General features: G+C 35.8%; 1 protein-coding gene across 13 annotated transcripts in view; it reads left to right on the top strand.

Moving 5' to 3' along the window:
• FRYL (FRY like transcription coactivator) overlaps positions 1–18,717 on the top strand; it is a 251,574-nt gene that overhangs the window by 135,308 nt on the left and 97,549 nt on the right. For 10 of the 13 annotated variants that reach the window (XM_027600445.2, XM_027600450.2, XM_027600455.2 and 7 more), the window contains 8 exons: positions 2,392–2,471; positions 2,985–3,065; positions 4,755–4,923; positions 5,268–5,360; positions 9,916–10,014; positions 11,017–11,118; positions 13,996–14,040; positions 17,013–17,116. In XM_027600445.2, the coding sequence (XP_027456246.1) occupies positions 2,392–2,471; positions 2,985–3,065; positions 4,755–4,923; positions 5,268–5,360; positions 9,916–10,014; positions 11,017–11,118; positions 13,996–14,040; positions 17,013–17,116 (773 nt within the window). The remainder of the gene's footprint in view (positions 1–2,391; positions 2,472–2,984; positions 3,066–4,754; positions 4,924–5,267; positions 5,361–9,915; positions 10,015–11,016; positions 11,119–13,995; positions 14,041–17,012; positions 17,117–18,717) is intronic. The other 3 variants (XM_027600454.2, XM_027600452.2, XM_027600453.2) reach the window with 1 other exon arrangement.

The following is an 18,717-nucleotide window of genomic DNA, read 5'->3' as shown; positions in this document are numbered from 1 at the left end:
CTTTTTCAAAAACAGACCCACACATATATAGACCTTGAATATATATCAAAGGTAACTTTTATAATCTTTGATCCATCAGTTCCTTCTTTTGGACTCACTCCCATGGAACTATACAAGTATATAACATTAAATGTATAAGATGTTTATTGTATAGCATTATATTGATTATTGAAAATCTGGAATGCAATGTTCAGCAATGGGAAGCTCATTGAATAATAATATGCTGAGTAGTATATGGCCATTGAAAAGAAAGGAGGAGCTCTAAGTACTGACATGGAAAGATTCATCATTTTAAGAAAACTAAGGTGTGTAAAAAAAGACACATAGACCAATGGAACAGAATAGAGAGCCCAGATATGGACCCTCAATTCTATGGTCAAATAATCTTAGACAAAGCAGGAAAAAATATGCAATGGAAAAAAGTCTCTTCAATAAATGGTGCTGGGAAAATTGGACAGCTATATACAGAAGAATGAAACTCAACCATTCTCTTACACCATACACAACGATAACCTCAAAATGAATGAAAGACCTCAATGTGAGACAGGAATCCATCGAAATCCTAGAGGAGAACATGGGCAGTAACCTCTTCGACATCAGCCACAGCAATTTCTTTCAAGACGTGTTTCCGAAGGCAAGGGAAACAAAAGTGAAAATGAACTTTTGGGACTTAATCAAGATTAAAAGCTTCTGCACAGCAAAAGAAACAGTCAACAAAACAAAGAAGGAACCCACGGAATGGGAGAAGATTTTTGCAAATGGCACTACAGACAAAGGCTGATATCCACGATCTATAAAGAACTTCTCAAACTCAACACCCCAAAAAACAAGTCAAAAAATGGACAGAAGACATGAACAGACATTTCTCAAAAGATGACATACAAAAGGCTAACAGACACATGAAAAAATGTTCATCATCATTAGCCATCAGGGAAATTCAAATCAAAACCACATTGAGATACCACCTTACACCAGTTAGAATGGAAAAATTGACAAGACAAGAAACATGTTGGAGAGGTTGTGGAGAAAGGGGAACCCTCTTACACTGTTGGTGGGAATGTAGGTTGGTACAGCCACTTTGGAAAACAATGTGGAAGTGCCTCAAAAAATTAAAAATAGAGCTACCCTATGACCCGGCAATTGCACTACTGGGTATTTACCCCAAAGACACAGATGTAGTGAAATGAAGGGCCATATGCACCCCAATGTTCATAGCAGCAATGTCCACAATAGCCAAACTGTGGAAAGAACCAAGATGCCCTTCAACAGATGAATGGATAAAGATGTGGTCCGTATATACAATGGAATATTACTCATCCATCAGAAAGGATGAATACCCAACTTCTACATCAACATGGAAGGGACTGGAGGAGATTATGCTAAGTGAAATAAGCAGAGAAAGTCAATTTTAATATGGCTTCACTTATTTGTAGAACATAAGGAATAGCATGGAGGAGATTAGGAGAAGGAAGGGAAAAATGAAGGGGGGGCAAATTGGAGGGGGAGATGAACCATGAGAGACTCTGGACTCCTAGAAACAAACTGAGGGTTTTAGAGGGGAGGGAGTGGGGAGATAGGTTAGCCCGGTGATGGGTATTAAAGAGGGCACGTACTGCATGGAGCACTGGGTGTTATACGCAAACAATGAGTCATGGAACACTACATCAAAAACTAATGATGTACTGTACGGTGACTAACAACATAATAAAAATAAGTAAGAAAACTAAGGTGTGTATGTGTGGGTGTGTGTAGGAAAAAATCTGGAAGGATATATGCCAAGCTATTAATAGTGATTATGAAAGGGGGATGGGGCAGGGATTTTACTTTCTGGTTTAAATATTTTGATTTGTTTTATGGCTTAGGAAGGAGCATTTAAAGAACTAAACAAAACAAAGGTATTTAAATGACAGATTTCTAATACGAACAAGTATTAGTTTTAAATTGGAAATAATTTTAAATTGGAAAAGTTGGTGTCGTTTTGGCTACTGTTTATGATAGAAAATCAGACAAATGGAATGTGTTTGGCTCAGCCAGAGGTTGCTTTCCTATTGGTGTCGCAGAGAGGTACATGTGGGTGTCTTTGTAATTTCCGGGCAGTAATAATTAGAGTCACATCAGTGATCACGACTACTTTTTCCCCTTTATGGGCCATAGTTCAAGGATTTGTGATTATGAAGCTAACATTCTTAAATTTAGAGCCTATTAAATTAGATGGGTAACTGAATTCTCAGAGAAAGTAACATCCTTAGAAAAAGGGAAGATTGACTAAGTGGTAGTAGATCATATGGAAATGAAAACTGGTTATTGATTTAATTAGTTGAAATGTGGAGAACACTCAGAAAAGACTTGTAACCTTTAGCTCTTGCTGACTTGATAATTTTTTTGTTCTAGATTCCTGTTCATCCTGTGCCCGATCCCTTAGTTCATGAAGTTCTAAACTTAGCTTTTAAGCACTTTAAACATAAGGAAGGGTAAGTAAAATGCTAGCTTGGGATCATTGTTTTCTCTGCCGGCCAGGTTTAGACCATTTAAGTATAATTCAAACTCTCATTGATCATTTGTTTTTAGAGTTCAAAGCATTTATCTTTCTCTCTCTCTCTCTTTTTTTTTTTGGAATCCACACCAAATGCTTATAGAAAAGGTGTTTTCTTTTGTTGGTTTTTTGTTTTTTGTTTTTAAGGCTTCATGCCCAATGTGGGGCTTATGCTCAAGACCCTCAGATAAAACTGACACCAGGCGCCTCCATAGGAAAGATTTTATTAAAATAATTCTTAAAACTATTGATTGGATTTACATAAGAATTAGAAGGTTAGATTTCATGACAGTAAAATCCAGATAGAAGAAAATTCATGTGGTTTTTATTATCCTATAGATGAATCTTCAGAGAAAAAAAACTGTATAACACCCTGATAAGAAATTTTCAGATTTATTAGGGAGAGTTTGTAGAAAAATTTGATAATGCATTTGTTCTCTTGTTGTTTTAGATATTCAGGAACCAACACTGGGAATGTGCATATTATTGCAGATTTATATGCAGAGGTGATAGGGGTTCTTGCCCAATCAAAGTAAGTGTTACAAATCCTGATTTCAATTTGTGTTTTAGAATACTTCATTACTAGTATAATAGATACAGTTTTAGATCTATTTTTTTTTCATATTTATTTTGAACTCCACCTTTCATTACTTAGCTGCTCCATTCCTTAGACGATTTAAAAGTTAAATCCATACATTAATTTCACAACTTGTTTTAACTAGTCTATGAGAAATGTTTTTTTACATCTTTTTAATTTTTTTAGAACTCTACAGAGCTAATAATGACTTTTAATACTTTCTCGTTGAGTACTTTCATTTCTGAGTGCAATGTCTTCCTCCTAATTATCTTACTTGTTTTAGCACCAAACAGAGTTTTGGATAGGTAGAAGAGATACCAAAAAAGAAAAAGGCGGTAATAGATTACTCCATAAAGGTGTTGTTCATTAGGAGTTACACTCATTGAATTGCCTTGAACCATCATTATAGTAAATAGTAAAAAAGTTTGTCTTTAGTATCTTGTGCTTGCTCTGAAGACTGTGGAAGATTTTGAATTTCCTTTGTTGCTACTGGGAAATTTGTGAGGTAAAAAGTTATCGATGAAGATTTTCTTGATGTCATTTAAAGAGTCTTTGGTCCTGAAATCATCAGAGAAAAACCTTTCTAAGTTCTAAGAAGCCAAGTACAATTCTTGTTAATGTTTAGTTCCTGTGATTTTAGTAACTAATAATAATTATGAGAAATTTAATAAAAGAGAAAACCCTTGGATTCTAGTGTTCTTGCAATGGGAAGGTTTTTATCCACTTTATATTTTCTTTATAAAATGCAAAAGAATACTTTCATGGAAAATGGTATTGTATTCCCCAAGACTCAAATGGAAGTGGATAAGTAGTATTTTCTATCATGTATCCATATTTCATTAGTATGCACTATTATCTTTCCCCTCTGTAGTCACTGTGACGATTGGAAAATAGGCTTCATTTGTCATTTTTACTTTCAGGAACTGGTTTCCCCAAGTAACATTAACAGTAAAATCTAGCTGTTTCATATTTTGTAGAGGGGGGAAATTAAATATTATTGGTTATTAAATTGTTAGGTATCTTTTTGTAGTGTAAACAGAAAAAAAAACCCTTATCAGTTGTGGTCATTTGAATCCAGGATGGGGCTTATATTTGAAAGCATTTCGGGTTCTTTCGCTTATTCCCATTGTGCGAGACCATGTTCCCCCATTCCTCTCCTTCAGTTTTTCTCCAGTGTAAGGAGAAATTAATTTTAAGTGATAGTGGTCTAAAACTGATTGGTTCATGTCTTTGAACAAATTTATAGTCCCTAATTTGTTCTCTGTATAACTCAAATTACAGACTTTATAAAAAGCATTAAAAATTAGACACTATCTGATTTACGGGGGGACGTTTTATGGGTGGATTATCTGATTTTGTTTTTATTATGATTATTAAATGGTAATGGAGCTGTACTGATGCTATGATAGGAATAAAGAAATCTTATTTTATCTCCTTATGGAACTTGTAATTTTAAAATAAATGAACAGTGGATTCGGAATGACAAATAACTTTGTTTTTCTGTATGCTTTTCTGGTAATTTTGAGGAGGGCCAAGAAAAGAGATGATGTTTAGGTACAATATCTTAAGATTTCCACGTTGAATATCATGTGGGAAGTTAGTGTTTTAAATTCATGTCATATTATATATTCGTGTATATTAAAGGTTTCAGGCTGTGAGGAAGAAGTTTGTGACAGAATTGAAAGAACTACGGCAAAAGGAACAGAGCCCACATGTGGTACAAAGCATCATCAGCTTAATAATGGGAATGAAATTTTTTCGAGTGAAAATGTATCCTGTAGAAGATTTTGAAGCATCATTTCAGTTCATGCAGGTGATATACCTTCTCCATTGCAGGGATTAGAATTAGCCTCACAGTGGTTATTCTTGCTCTTCATAACTTTTTAAAAGAAACAAAATGTATATAAATTAATGACATCATTATTAATTCCTTACTCCAAGTGTTAAATTTGTCACAAGTGTGAATTAACTTTCTTTTTTAATTTGAGTGCTCGCTTCCGCAGCACATATACTAAAAACTTTCTTTTTTAATTTGAGCATGTTTTGACCTTAGCTTTTTGGTAAAATGACAGTATTTAAAAAATTTTATCATGGTATTAAAAATTCTTAAATCTTCCTCTTTTGTGAACCTAATATTATACCTCTTTCCCCCTCAAGGAATGTGCTCAGTATTTCTTAGAAGTAAAAGATAAAGATATAAAACATGCACTTGCTGGTTTATTTGTGGAGATTCTTATCCCTGTAGCTGCTGTAAGTATATTTTTATTTTTATAATGTATGTGAAAGGTACCTTTTTGCAGAAGAAGTCACCACGTGAAATAGTCTTACTTTCTGGTAATTTCATAGACTAATAAGTGGAAACTTTGAATATAATGTGGATACGGGGAAAATGGTTATTAGCCAAATGCTAGTAGAGCATTGATTAGTCTTTTAATTAAAAGAATAGGCCCAGGTCCTTAAGATTCAGAGACTGTTAAGAGGGCGGAGTATTTGCAACCTAGCTTCTAGGTTATGCCTCTAGGTAACGGCTGCCTGAAATAGCTCAATGCAACATACTGCATTTACTCATGGCTTTTCCTCCCTACAATGTGGTGACCATTTTAAAAGCCTCTGAAGAAATGAAAAGTACTGTAACATGTATCTTGGCATTTACAGGACTGTCTCGATTTTAAATGTTCTGTTCTGTAGTTGCTGTTGACATTCATCATTCTTGTCAAACTATATATTCTAAATTATTTAGAAAATAGATTATTATAAGTATGATTGCACTAACATCTAGGGAAACAGATTTATAAAAGCCTTCCTTGGTATAAAAGCAGTGTGTCATTTGAAAATAATTTTTGCAGTTACTAGTAACAGCATGCTATAAATAGGATTAAGGGATTTTACAATACTTAGATGCCAGGTTTTTTATTTCCCACGGGTTTTTTTTTTTCCCTAACCCAACTCAGTTCTGTATATGTGATATGCTACTCACTTTCAGTATACTACACACTGCTGTGTAAATATTCTTTTCATATATATCATTTCATCTTTAAACTTGAGGTAAAATTGACATATAATAACTATGCATACTTAGAGTATACAGTTTGACCTTTGTATGCACCAGTGAAACCATCACCACAATCAAGATAATGTACATATCTGGAGATCCTGGGTGGCTCAGTTGGTAAAGCATCTGACTCTTGATTTCGACTCAGGTCATGACCTTGGGGTTGTGAGATCTAGCCCCGCATTGGGCTCCGCACTGGGCATGGAGCCTGCTTAAGATCCTTCCCTCTGCCCCCATCCCCAAAAAGATAATGTACATATCTATCACACCCTGAAAGTTTCGTTATTTTTTTTTTTTTTAATTCCTGCTTCCGCTCACCCCACCTTTGGGTAGTGCAACTATGGATTGTCTTTCCATCACTCCACATTAGTTTTGATTTTCCTAGAATTTCATATCAATGGAATTTTACAGTACAAAGCCATTTTTTGGCTGCTTTTTACTCTGCATTATTGTTTTGAGTTCCAACTATGTTGTGGAATATATCAGTGGGTTTTTCCTCTTTTGAGTAGTATTTCATTTACATAGAATGGTTTGGTTATGTGTTCACCTGTTTTTGAACATTGTGTTGTTTCCAGTGTTTGGCTGTTACAAATAAAGCTGCTGTGAACATTTATGCACAGCTCTGTATATGGGACATATGCTTTTATTTCCTTTGGGGGAATGTCTAGGAGTGAAATTGGTGGACCAAATGGTAGGTATATATTTGATTATTAAAGAAATTGTCAAACCATGTTGCATTCCAAGGGGCTATGTGTGAAAGTTCTAGTTCTTCCACATCCTCACCAACTCTTGCTTTAGCCAGTTGTTTTAGTTTTAGCTGTCGTACTGATGCGTGAGCACAGAGCCCAAATGGGGGCTGGATCCTATGATTAACAAGATCACGACCTGACCCGAAACCCAGGGTCGGTGGCTTGACCAGCTGTGCCACCCAGGCACTGTAATGTATTTTAAAAATATGTTTTAGATGCAGATATTTTATCAGATATATGCTCTGTGAATATTTTCTCCTAGTCCATGATTTGTCTTTTCATTCTCTTAACTGTCTTTGGAAGAGAAGTTTTGATGGAAGTCTGATTTATCATTTTGTTCTTTCAACAATTGTGCTTTTTGTATCATATCTAAGAAGTCTGCCTAACCCAAGTTCTCAAAGGTTTTCTCCTATATTTTAGTTTTAGGGTTTAATTTTAGATTAGTGGTCCGTTTTGAGTTAATTTTGTGTATGGTTGAGGTATGAACTGATTTTAAGTTTTTGTTTTGTTTTTACATATGATATCCAGTTGTTCCAGCACCATCTGACCATTTGTTGACAAGACAGTTCTAAGTAGCTTAGTTTTTTGTTGAAAAAATCAATTGGCTGGGGGGCTCCTAGGTGGCTCAGTCAGTTAAGCATCTGCCTTTGGCTCAGGTCATGATCTCAGGGTCCTGGGATCGAGCCCTGCCTTGGGCTCCCTGGAGTCTGCTTCTTTCTCTGCCTCTCTCCCTCTTCCCCCCCACCTCTCATTTTCTCTCTCTCTCTCTCTCTCGCAAATAAATAAAATCTTTAAAAAAAATCCATTGGCTCTATATGTGTGGGTCTATATATCTGATTCTCTTAAATTCCATAATGGTTTTATAAATGATAGGTTTATTTTATCAAAAAGAAAACAGACTATTCACATGGCTGAAAACTGGAGTGGGAGGCTCTCTGACTCAAAGTACCTGCAAAGCTATAATTCATGACTTGTTCATACCCATTAAAAAAAAATCTTCAAATATTTAACTATAAGTAAATATTCAAGACAGGTATAAAAAAAATCATGCCAGTCACTGTCATTAATATTTGAAATTCTTCACTTTCCTTACAATTCCCCATCCACCTTTTCTAAACATGCTCTAGACAGGACTTGAATACCACAAATCAATTCATATGAATATATAGATCACAAGCCATTTAATTCAATATTACAAAATGTAAGCCTAAACTACAGTTTGATTTGCAACATGAAAATAAATTTCTCCACGTTTAAAATTTTCAACTAAAATAAAACCTGAATACATGAAAAGTTACTAACTTCTTCTTCTAGCCAAGATGGTATAATTTATAAAATCATTTATAAAACCGTCAGTTTTAGTCTATTATCATTAGTACATGTACTTCAATTTCTTTTTCTAGAAGTGGTTTGAATTACGGCTTATCCAGTCCCATGTTGTCATTGGTGCTTCCCCCTTATGTGAAAATCTGGTTTTGCCAGGGACCTAACTGGGATTAGGTTGTATTTTTAAGGTAATTAAAAGGAGCAGGTTGTAGGAAGAAAGACCCTTGACTGTGGTCCATTAATACTGTGTTGCCTGATTCTTCTTTTTTGCCATGTTTGATTTGCTTGCTAAGGCAGCCCTAACAAAGTACCCCAAACTAGATGGCTTAAACAACAATTATTGACTCAGTTTCGGTGGCTGGGTGTCCAAGACCAAGGTGTTGTCAGGTTGATTCCTTCTGAGGGCCGTGAAGGGGAATCTGTTCCGTGCCTCTCACCTAGGTTTCTGATGTCTTTGACATTCCCTGGCTTAGAGAACCATCACCTGAGCTCTGCCTTCATTTTTACATGGCGTTCTGCTTGTGTGCGTCTTTGTCCAAATTCTTTTTTTTTTTTTTCTCAAAGACACCTGTCATGTTGGATTAGGGTCCCCCTACCCCAATAGGACTTCATCCTAACTTAACTAATTACATCTGCAATGGCCAAATTACATCTGCAATCTCCAAATAAGGTCACACATTATTTGGTACAGGTATGCAGAGTTAGGATTTCAGTATCTGAATTTGGGTTGCAGGAGAGGTGACAGTTCAACCCATAGCACCCACTCTGCACATAGAGCTCCTTCTGTCTGGAACATTCTTGCCTCTTTAATAACCTACCCCCACCCCATGCCTGGTTGGACTCTACTTACTCATTTATTACATGTATGGAATGCTTTCTTTGTATCAGAGCCTCTTCTATGCAAAGGGAATGCAGGAATGATCAAGGTAGGAAAGACTCCCTGCTCTTAGATAGCTACTTTTAGTGCAGACAACAGATAGTATATAAAATATATAGTATGTAGATGGTGATAAGTACTATGGAGAAATGTAAACTCATGTGAGGGAGAAGAATTGCTAAAGGAATAAGGAAGTTGAAATTTTAGATAAAGTGATAGGTGAGACCTCCACGTCGAAAGAGGTAGAAACAACTGAGCAAAAACTAAAGGAACGAGGCAGTAAGGTGTGCTGTATCTGGGAGAAGAGCTTTTTGGGCAGAAGAAACCAGTGCAGATGCCCTGAAGTAAGACCACGCATGATATGTTCTAGGAACTGCAAAAGCTAGCTGATGTGGCTGGATCCCAGTGCAGGAAGACAGAATAGTGGAGGGCAAGGCTAGAGGTTACCTGGGGAGCTATTGCACTACTTCAGGGAAGCGGAGGTGGATTCAGCGAGGTGTTACTTCCTTGTGGATGTTTTCTCCAGGGGCCCCTTCTGCGTGCCTGGAGCACTGAGAATTTCCTCTTGCAGCATCTGTTTGTTGTAGCACATGCTCATTGCCTGTTCCCTTACCTGCGTTCTCAGGGCAGAGGCCAAGTTTCTCTTTATTTACTGAACAAGTTGGTCATTTGGCAGTTTGCAGGACTTCAGTGAGATAGTCATGAATTATTAACCGATTTCACACTTATAGAAATTTCTTGCAATTCTTATATAGTTTAATGTTTGTAACCATTTTCTTTCTTCTTCTGTTATCTTTCTAGGCTGTTAAAAATGAAGTGAATGTTCCCTGTTTGAAAAATTTTGTGGAGATGCTTTATCAGACTACTTTTGAACTGAGCTCCAGAAAGAAGCATTCATTGGTATTGAAAAACATTTCAAACCTTTCAGTATTTCATTAGGAGTTAGAATAATTGGTTTATGAATTCAGGAGAGATTTAAAAGAATTATAAAATATCCAAAATGCAACATAAGGGCAAGTGTTATATATTTTTCCTGCTCTTTTTAAGACTTTCTATTCCTAATTGGACTAGCTTTACAGTTGATAGGTTATTCAGACTTCATTCTAGGTATCTACCTGTCTTGACAGGTGCTTTAAATTATGTATTATACTATGTGGGAGGTTGACTATATGCCTGTTAAACCATAAATTCCTTTATTTTACATTATTATTGCACTCAGAAGTATTAGATTACTTAGGAACCATTGTCTGTCTAATTGCATCATTTCTATTCAGAGATTTAAGGCTCCCCTCCCCCCCCACTTAACCACCCACTTCACATAATGTTAAAGGAGTTTCTGTAAATTTTTATGCAGCTTGGAGAAAGTGTGGAGAATTAGACAAATACTTGACCACTTAAGATAGAGATCTAATAATGAATAAACAGGGATTGTGCCAGGCATTGAACTAAGTGCTTTGCATTCTTTGTTTTACTTTAAGCCTCCCAACCCTGTAGGAGATACGTAATTATTATTCAGCACTCCACATGTTAGGAAAGTGAGCCTTGGATCACTTAATGTATCCACCCTGAAGTCACGCACCTGGCAAATAGAAAGCTGAAATTTTAATGCCAGTCTGTCCTTGATCCCAGGGCCTGGGTTCCTAACCACTGTATTGGTTGAAGGAGCGATGGGTCTATGGAAAAATAAAAGCACGAGATGAGATAGATTAAGGAGTTGTTCTTATAGAAAATTTGCCCGTTACCATTTTTTGTTAGATTACTCTATGAGATCGTACTTCTTATGACAAATGGGAACAGTGCCTAAAAACATTTACTTCTCTTTGTGGATGAGAATGAATATAATTTACAGATCCAGTGCTTTTTCATGAAAAATGTTAATCCCCTTTTCCCTGTCTCCTACAGGCTCTATATCCACTAATTACCTGCCTTTTATGTGTCAGTCAGAAACAGTTTTTTTTAAATAACTGGCATATTTTCCTACAGAACTGTTTGTCACATTTAAAGGTAAGATGTAATCACATTCTGACCTGTAAATATTCTGACTGTAGTATGTTCACTTATGCATATATATTGAACAGTATGTAATAAAACTTTCATTATTATTGGTATATTTGAATAATAATACTTTACCATATTGCTTTTTTTATACATCTTTCTTTCTGTGGAGAATCATGTATTGACATGAATAAACTTTTGACTGAAAATTTAGTTTGTCTTAATGAATGCAAAATTGTACATTTTTAACAACTGTTGTTTATATTATCTTAGACCTAGCAATATTTGTTAATAAATAAATTCCTTTAGAATTGCAGAGTATTAATCTTACAGAACCCTCCAGATACTCATTTTGAGAAAATTAAGTAATGTCCCAAGTCTGAAAATGAAACAAGCCTTGATAATAAAATGTCACTAAAAGCACATTTAATATAAGCATGCCCAGCCAAATCTAAAAGTCTGGTGTTGGATCCACATGGATACAAAACTCCTGAAATGCTTCTGCCTTGATTCAAGAGATAGTTGTTACTAACACTATTTGGCGTATCCACGTCCGTTCTCTCTTAGTGTTGTCAACAAAAGTGTGTGATAGTAGGATCTTTATCTTCCCAAGATACTGTGCTAGCAGGATCTAACAGGATCTTCTTCTGTGGATAAGAGCTCAGCTAATGTCTGACATGGACCATGGCACTGCTCCTTACCTGCATGTCATGTAAATGCTTGATTTGAACACGATTTTGATGCATAGATGGATATGTTTGAATATTTGCTTACAAGTTATAGAAACATGACAGACATGACATTTCATTTCCTGTTATTCCTCTGAGTTAGGGATAACATCGAAAACCTTTGTACTTTGAAGACAATGAAAGCAAGCACAGATAGATTAAATGACTTTTCTCTGACCCTATAGGTCATTGGGGTATTTGAGAAATAGGACTGGCTCTTCTTTCCCGCTCTGATAATGGTCCACTGAACAACATTATCCTATATATATATTTTCCATGACTTAATATATCATTTTCAAAAGTGCCTTGATTACTTAAAGAGGTATACAGAAAATGTAAGTCTTTGAAAAACATTTTTGGTTATTTTTCTCCTAGATACACATCAATATTATTCATACTTGCACGAGAATTGATATACTCTTTGCTTTCTTTATGAAAATTCTCAGGACCAAATCAAGCTTATTAAACTTTTTATGTCATGCAACCAGAATATAGGTTTTATTTAAATAATTGCATTAAACTGTTTTCTGTCCTCATTTTGAAAAATTCATACAGATACAGGGACTGAAAGGAAATTGATCATTTTCTGGGTGGTATGATTTTCCATAATTTTAATAAAATTTTTTAAGACATGCATTAAGTGTTTCCTGAAGGGTTGCTTTGTTTCATGACAATTCATACTTTTCTGTTGCTTGTTGGAGTTTTTTTATATATATACGTTTTCACCTAACATATTTGCAATTCTTTCGCAGTACCTTAACTTTTATTTTTTGTCGTAAGGCTTTCATTTAAAATGCTGTTTTCTTTGAACCTTTACCTCCTGCTAAATATTTCTGGCATATTGTTCATTTTCATTAATGGCAATGTCAATCTGCCAGGCTAAAGGAGATAAGAGCCACCTTAGCATGAATATTTGGAATATAGTTGTCTTGGCCATTAACCCTTAACTTACATTAAGGCTCTATTCAGCAGAAATTTTATGAATTGACTCCCATTTATTAAGTTTTAGATACTGTGGCTACACTACAGTTGAGGTAAGGCATTGGGTATGCAGGAAAAAAACCTACACTAGTTATCTGTTGTAACAGATGTAATTTATTTGTTTTATATATAGGAAAAACTGGTTCAAGATAAAGGCCTAAGGTGATTTTGTTTTGAGATTCAAGTAACCTCTTGATTTAAAAAAAAAAAATCTATAACAGTTTTTCATTTGTTAGACTTATGACTTCTTAAAGGTGGTTTTTATTAATATTTACCATATGCTAGATGCTTTAAATATAGTGTCTCTTAATTCTTAAACGGAGGCTGAAAGAAGATAAGTAACCCATGTTCAGGGAACCAAAAAGTGATAGAGATAGGATCTGCCTCTAGATCCATTCAGCTCCATAACTTTTGCTTTTTGAGGTCCACCTGTTACCTTTTAATGGACTGTAAGGAATTTTGCTATACTGAATATTTTCAGAAAATACTTGTCTATAATTTTGGGATATTAAAAGGCATTATTCTCTAGAGTCATAAGAATAAATAGGATACATTTTCAAAACACTTTAATATTGTCCACTTTTTTATAAATTACCATACTAGTTTTTGAAGTTGGCAACCATGAGAAATGTGCTTTAGTCCTGTAGGCCCATAACTAGCATGAGAAAGCATCCATTTATATTCACAGAAAATGTTAAATATGTTATTTTTGTCCTAAACAGAATTTGGTAGTTTCCTAGTTCCCTATCTTTATATCAGTTAAGGTCACTGTGTGAAAAATGATTGCAAAGTTTCTGAAGAATAATTGGAGAGGGGTGGGGGGGATAATAAGAGTAGATATCCTATAGAAATAATTTGAAGATTTTTTTTCTATAGTGCATGCTTATTTTAAAAATTTACACTTGCTCAGACTCAAATGCAGTGCTTTGAGAGGAAAATTCAAGGTAGTTAAAAAATTTAACTATTTTCTCTTAGTTCGAGTATTACAGATGTATCCCATGATGCCCGAATTACAGGATATTTTTCCTTAGTGTTTCTGGCCACTATCTTGGAACTTTCCAATTTCTTCTAAATAGAGACCTTGGTGAAGAACTGTCTCGTTTTGTGCTTATTTTCATCTAACATGCATGTGCTGCATCTCATGTTTATGTTTGCTGTCTCACATTGCTTTATTTAGATGCCATCTAACAACAGTATCAGAAAACAAATAGAAACCCTCCAGGTGAGTTGTGTTGACGGTACAAAACAAAATACTGCTTTATCTCCTTTTAAGTGTGGCTTTTTTTTTTTTTTCTTTACCCGTTGTTGCATCGCATGTCTAATGTATTTATTCCAACCTGCTTCTCCTCCTATAAGACTAGCAAACAGCAGGGACACTCGGCAGGGATAATATTAATGTGGCCCCAAGAAGATGAATTTACGGGCTAGAAGGGATCATGAATGTTGATTCTTAACCCAAATCCTCAGTTTTAAAATAGTCTAACTTATTGTCTAATTAACATTACATTAATTACATTGTTATAAATGGAACTTTAAAAAACATTTTCCAATGAAATTAAGGAGATAGTAGCTTAGATCGTGGATATGATTTTTGATGCTTGTCTTTTTAAAACTTTCATAGGGTTCGGATTCTAAACAAAATATTTTGGTTTTGGTTCCCAGTAGAAAAAAGGGAAAGAAACATTAAAATGATTGCTGCCAAACATACTGGACATATCAGAACTTTATTGGATTTTAATTTATGTAACAATCTGATTATTCATTTTATACCAAAATTGTGACTAAGGAATTATATATATCTTTGTTTAAGGCTCAGATCAATTTAGGTTGTTTGTATTATTCAGACATGTGTAGCTGCATTTTAGTGACTGAATAAGTGATCATTGCTTTATCATTTTTCATCTGGTTTTGGCTTTGTTCAGTATAGAGTAACTCTGCTTTGTAAACATAGTAGTCCATCTTAGGAAGTTTGAAAGTCAAGTTTTTTTATTCCAGATATGTCAACTTTTAACATAAGATAACCCAAATACTTTATTAACCATTCATATAAGAACATTTTTATGCAGAATTTGACTTAAATATTTTTAATATATAACTTATATATTAATTTGTATTAGTTCTATTTTGAAAACATAATTTAATAATGTGAAAATACTATTTGGAGTGTACATATTATATTTTGATATCTTGGATTTAAATGATAGAAAAGAAAGTTATGCGACAGAAAAGAAAGTACTATAAAAAGCTTGGTTGTTACTAGTAACATGACTGTATTCCATGATACTTTATATGTTACTTTAGTTACATTAGTAAGAAAGTAGTAACTACTGGGGAGTGTATTTGAAATTTGGAATCATAATGGATTTAGCAATGGAAGGAGGGATTGATGTTGAGACACTGACCAGCAGAATACTTGATATTCCATTCTTTTTCTTTTTTTTTTTTTAAAAAGGTCAAGAGGGGCAGAGGGAGAGGGAGAGAGAGAATCCTTAGCAGGCTCCACACCCAGCGTGGAGCCCTACTTGGGGCTTGGTCTCAGGATCAAGCTTGAGGCTTGAGGTTATGACCTGAGCCAAAATCAAGAAAAAAATTGCTTAACCGACTGAGCCACCCAGGCACCCCAATATTCCATTCTTAATTATATCAATTCCTCATATAGATGTGTAAAATTATATTTTCTAGTGGCTGTTTTTTTTTATCCTCAGTTGTCATCTTTTTGCATTGCTTTTAATCATACCTAGTTGTCCGTTTTTCTGTGTCTTAAGAAAACGTAAAATAGACTAGCTAAATTACTTAGTATTTTAAAACTACCTTGTGTTGGTTGCTGTATATAAAACAATTGTTTAACACTAAGAAGTCCCCCAAACGTGGGGCACCTGGGTGGCTCAGTCACCTAAGCGTCTGCCTTCGGCTCAGGTCATGATCTCAGGGTCCTGGGATTGAGTCCCACATCGGGCTCCCTACTCAGCGGGGAGCCTGCTTCTCCCTCTGCCCCTCCCCCCTGCTCGTCCTCTCTCTCTCTCTTTCTCAGAAATAAATAAAAATCTTAAAGCCCCCAAACCAAATTAATGAATGCTAATTTATAGCAATCAGTGCATCCTACAACCAATCAACATGCATAAAGAAATGCTCCTGGGGCGCCTGGGTGTCTCAGTCAGTTAAGCGTCTGACTCTTGATTTTGGCTTGGGTCATGATCTGGGGGTCCTGTGATCAAGCCTGTGTCCAGCTCTGCACTGGGCATGGAGCCTGCTTAGGATTGTCTTCTCTCCCCCTCCCTGTGCCCCCCATCCCCAAAAATGCTCCTGGTGAAGGTGACCATTAGCTGCATTTTCAAAATTCACAATTAAATCTCATTAAATGACTCTGGTTATTTGATAACTTTTTATAATAAGTAGTATGAAGAAAAAGTTTACAGATCAAATTGTGATTGAAGTGGAATAATTTTCTCATTCTAAATGATAATTTAAATAATTTCTCATTGTAAATAAAATGTAAAGGTATAGCAGCTAACATGTATTGGGCATTTAACATGTGCCAGGCAGTGTTCCAAGTGCTTCCCACATCATAACTTCCTTAATCTATGAGGTAGGTACTATTTTATCTCCATTGTAGAGATGACAAAATCGCTTGTGGCACTAGGTGATAGAACAATGCCCGAAGATGGGCTTTGGCTAGTCATTCCTGATTTCAGAGTCCACGCTCTCCACCCTCTATTCTATATTCCCTTGTAAGGATAATCACTCAATAATATTTCTCATTTTTTCATAAATGCAAGAATCTATAATAACTTTTGGTGTTCTAAATTTTAACTATATGGGCTGCAGTGAATTGCTCCAAAGATTAGTAATCCTTCCATCATGATGTCAATATTGTGTGAACCATTTTTCTATCAAGTAAAGTTGATGCGTGTATAATTTAGGAGTTCTTTAAAATGTTAATATAATATTAAACTAATACTTTACTGTTTTGTTTGAGAGTCTTAAGGGATGGCTCAGGATTTCCTTATTTATGGTTACCTTTCAACCTTCTGTACTTACCATATACCAAACTTACATTTACATTTTTTAAACCTGCTTTAGATTGAAAGAAAGGAGTGGGGTAAGGGCTTTTAGTTGTTAATAGACTGTAATTGATCTGAAATGATTACAAGTAGTTTAATAAGTTTATTTTTATTCTCTTTTGTTTTTAAACAGAATAAAGATCCTAAAATGTCTCGAGTTGCACTGGAATCTTTGTATAGATTGTTGTGGGTTTATGTAATTAGAATAAAATGTGAAAGCAACACTGTAACTCAAAGGTGAGTGCTTTTGTATTAAAGTGTATTTTTAGGGGCGCCTGGGTGGCTTAGTTGTTGAGCATCTGCCTTTGGCTCAGGTCATAATCCCTGGGTCCCAGGACTGAGCCCTGCATCGGGCTCTGCTCAGCAGGAAGCCTGCTTCTCCCTCTCCCACTCCCCCTACTTGTGTTCCGTCTCTTGCTGTCTGTCTCTCTCTCTCTGTCAAATAAATAAATAAAATCTTTTTAAAAAATGTAGTTTTAAAAAAATCTTGGTAAAATATATCACAATGATGGAATTTTAATGAACATTATAGAGACCTTAAAAAATATGAATTCTCTTGAATCTTAAGAATAGGAAGAATGTTTGTTGTTTTTTTTTTAATTTTATTTTATTATGTTAGTCACCATACAGTACATCATTAGTTTTTGATGTAGTGTTCCATGATTCATTGTTTGTGTATAACACCCAGTGCTCCGTTCAGTACATGCCCTCCTTAATACCCATCACTGGGCTAACCCATCCGCCCACCCCCCACCCCTCTAAAACCCTCAGTTTGTTTCTCGGAGTCTAGTCCACAGTCTCTCATGGTTCGTCTCCCCCTCTGATTTCCCCCCCTTCATTTTTCCCTTCCTACTATCTTCTTTTTTTTAAAACATATAATATTTGTTTCAGAGGTACAGGTGTGTGATTCATCACTCTTACACAATTCACAGCGCTCACCATAGCACATACCCTCCCCATTGTCCATCACCCAGCCACCCCATCCCTCCCACCCCCCACCACTCCAGCAACCCTCAGTTTATTTCCTGAGATTAAGAATTCCTCATATCAGTGAGATCATATGATACTTGTCTTTCTCTGAGTGACTTATTTCGCTTAGCAGAATACCCTCTAGTTCCATCCATGTCATTGCAAATGGCAAGATTTTGGGGGTTTTTTGATGGCTGCATAATATTCCAGTTGTGTGTGTGTGTGTGTGTGTGTGTGTGTGTGTGTGTGTGTGTGTACGTACATATATATACACACACATATATATATATATTATACCCCACATCTTCTTTATCCATTCATCTGTTGATGGACATCTTGGCTCTTGCCACAGTTTGGCTATTGTGGACATTGCTGCTATAAACATTGGGGTGCACGTACCCCTTCGGATCACTGCATTTGTATCTTTGGGGTAAATACCCAGTAGTGCAATTGCTGGGTCACAGGGTAGCTCTGTTTTCAACTTTTTGAGGAACCCCCATACTGTTTTCCAGAGTGGCTGCGCCAGCTTGCATTCCCACCAACAGTGTAGGAGGGTTCCCCTTTCTCTGCATCCTCGCCAACATCTGTCGTTTCCTGACTTGCTAATTTTAGCCAAAGAATGTTTGCTGTTAGGTGCGCCCAAGTGGGTCAGTTGTTAAGCATCTGCCTTTGGCTCAGGTGATGATCCCAGGGTCCTGGGATTGAGCCCCGCATCGGGCTCCCTGCTCCGCGGGAAGCCTGCTTCTCCCTCTCCCACTCCCCCTGCTTGTGTTCCCTCTCTCGCTGTGTCTCTCTCTGTCAAATAAATAAATAAAATCCTTAAAAAATAAGTTTGCTGTTAATGTCATTATCTCTTTATGACTTAGTCT

This window comes from Zalophus californianus, chromosome 2 (genome assembly GCF_009762305.2).
Source record: "Zalophus californianus isolate mZalCal1 chromosome 2, mZalCal1.pri.v2, whole genome shotgun sequence".
NCBI classification, from domain to species: domain Eukaryota; kingdom Metazoa; phylum Chordata; class Mammalia; order Carnivora; family Otariidae; genus Zalophus; species Zalophus californianus.
Note: the sequence above shows the minus strand (reverse complement) of the source record. Positions and strands in the feature narration are given on the sequence as shown.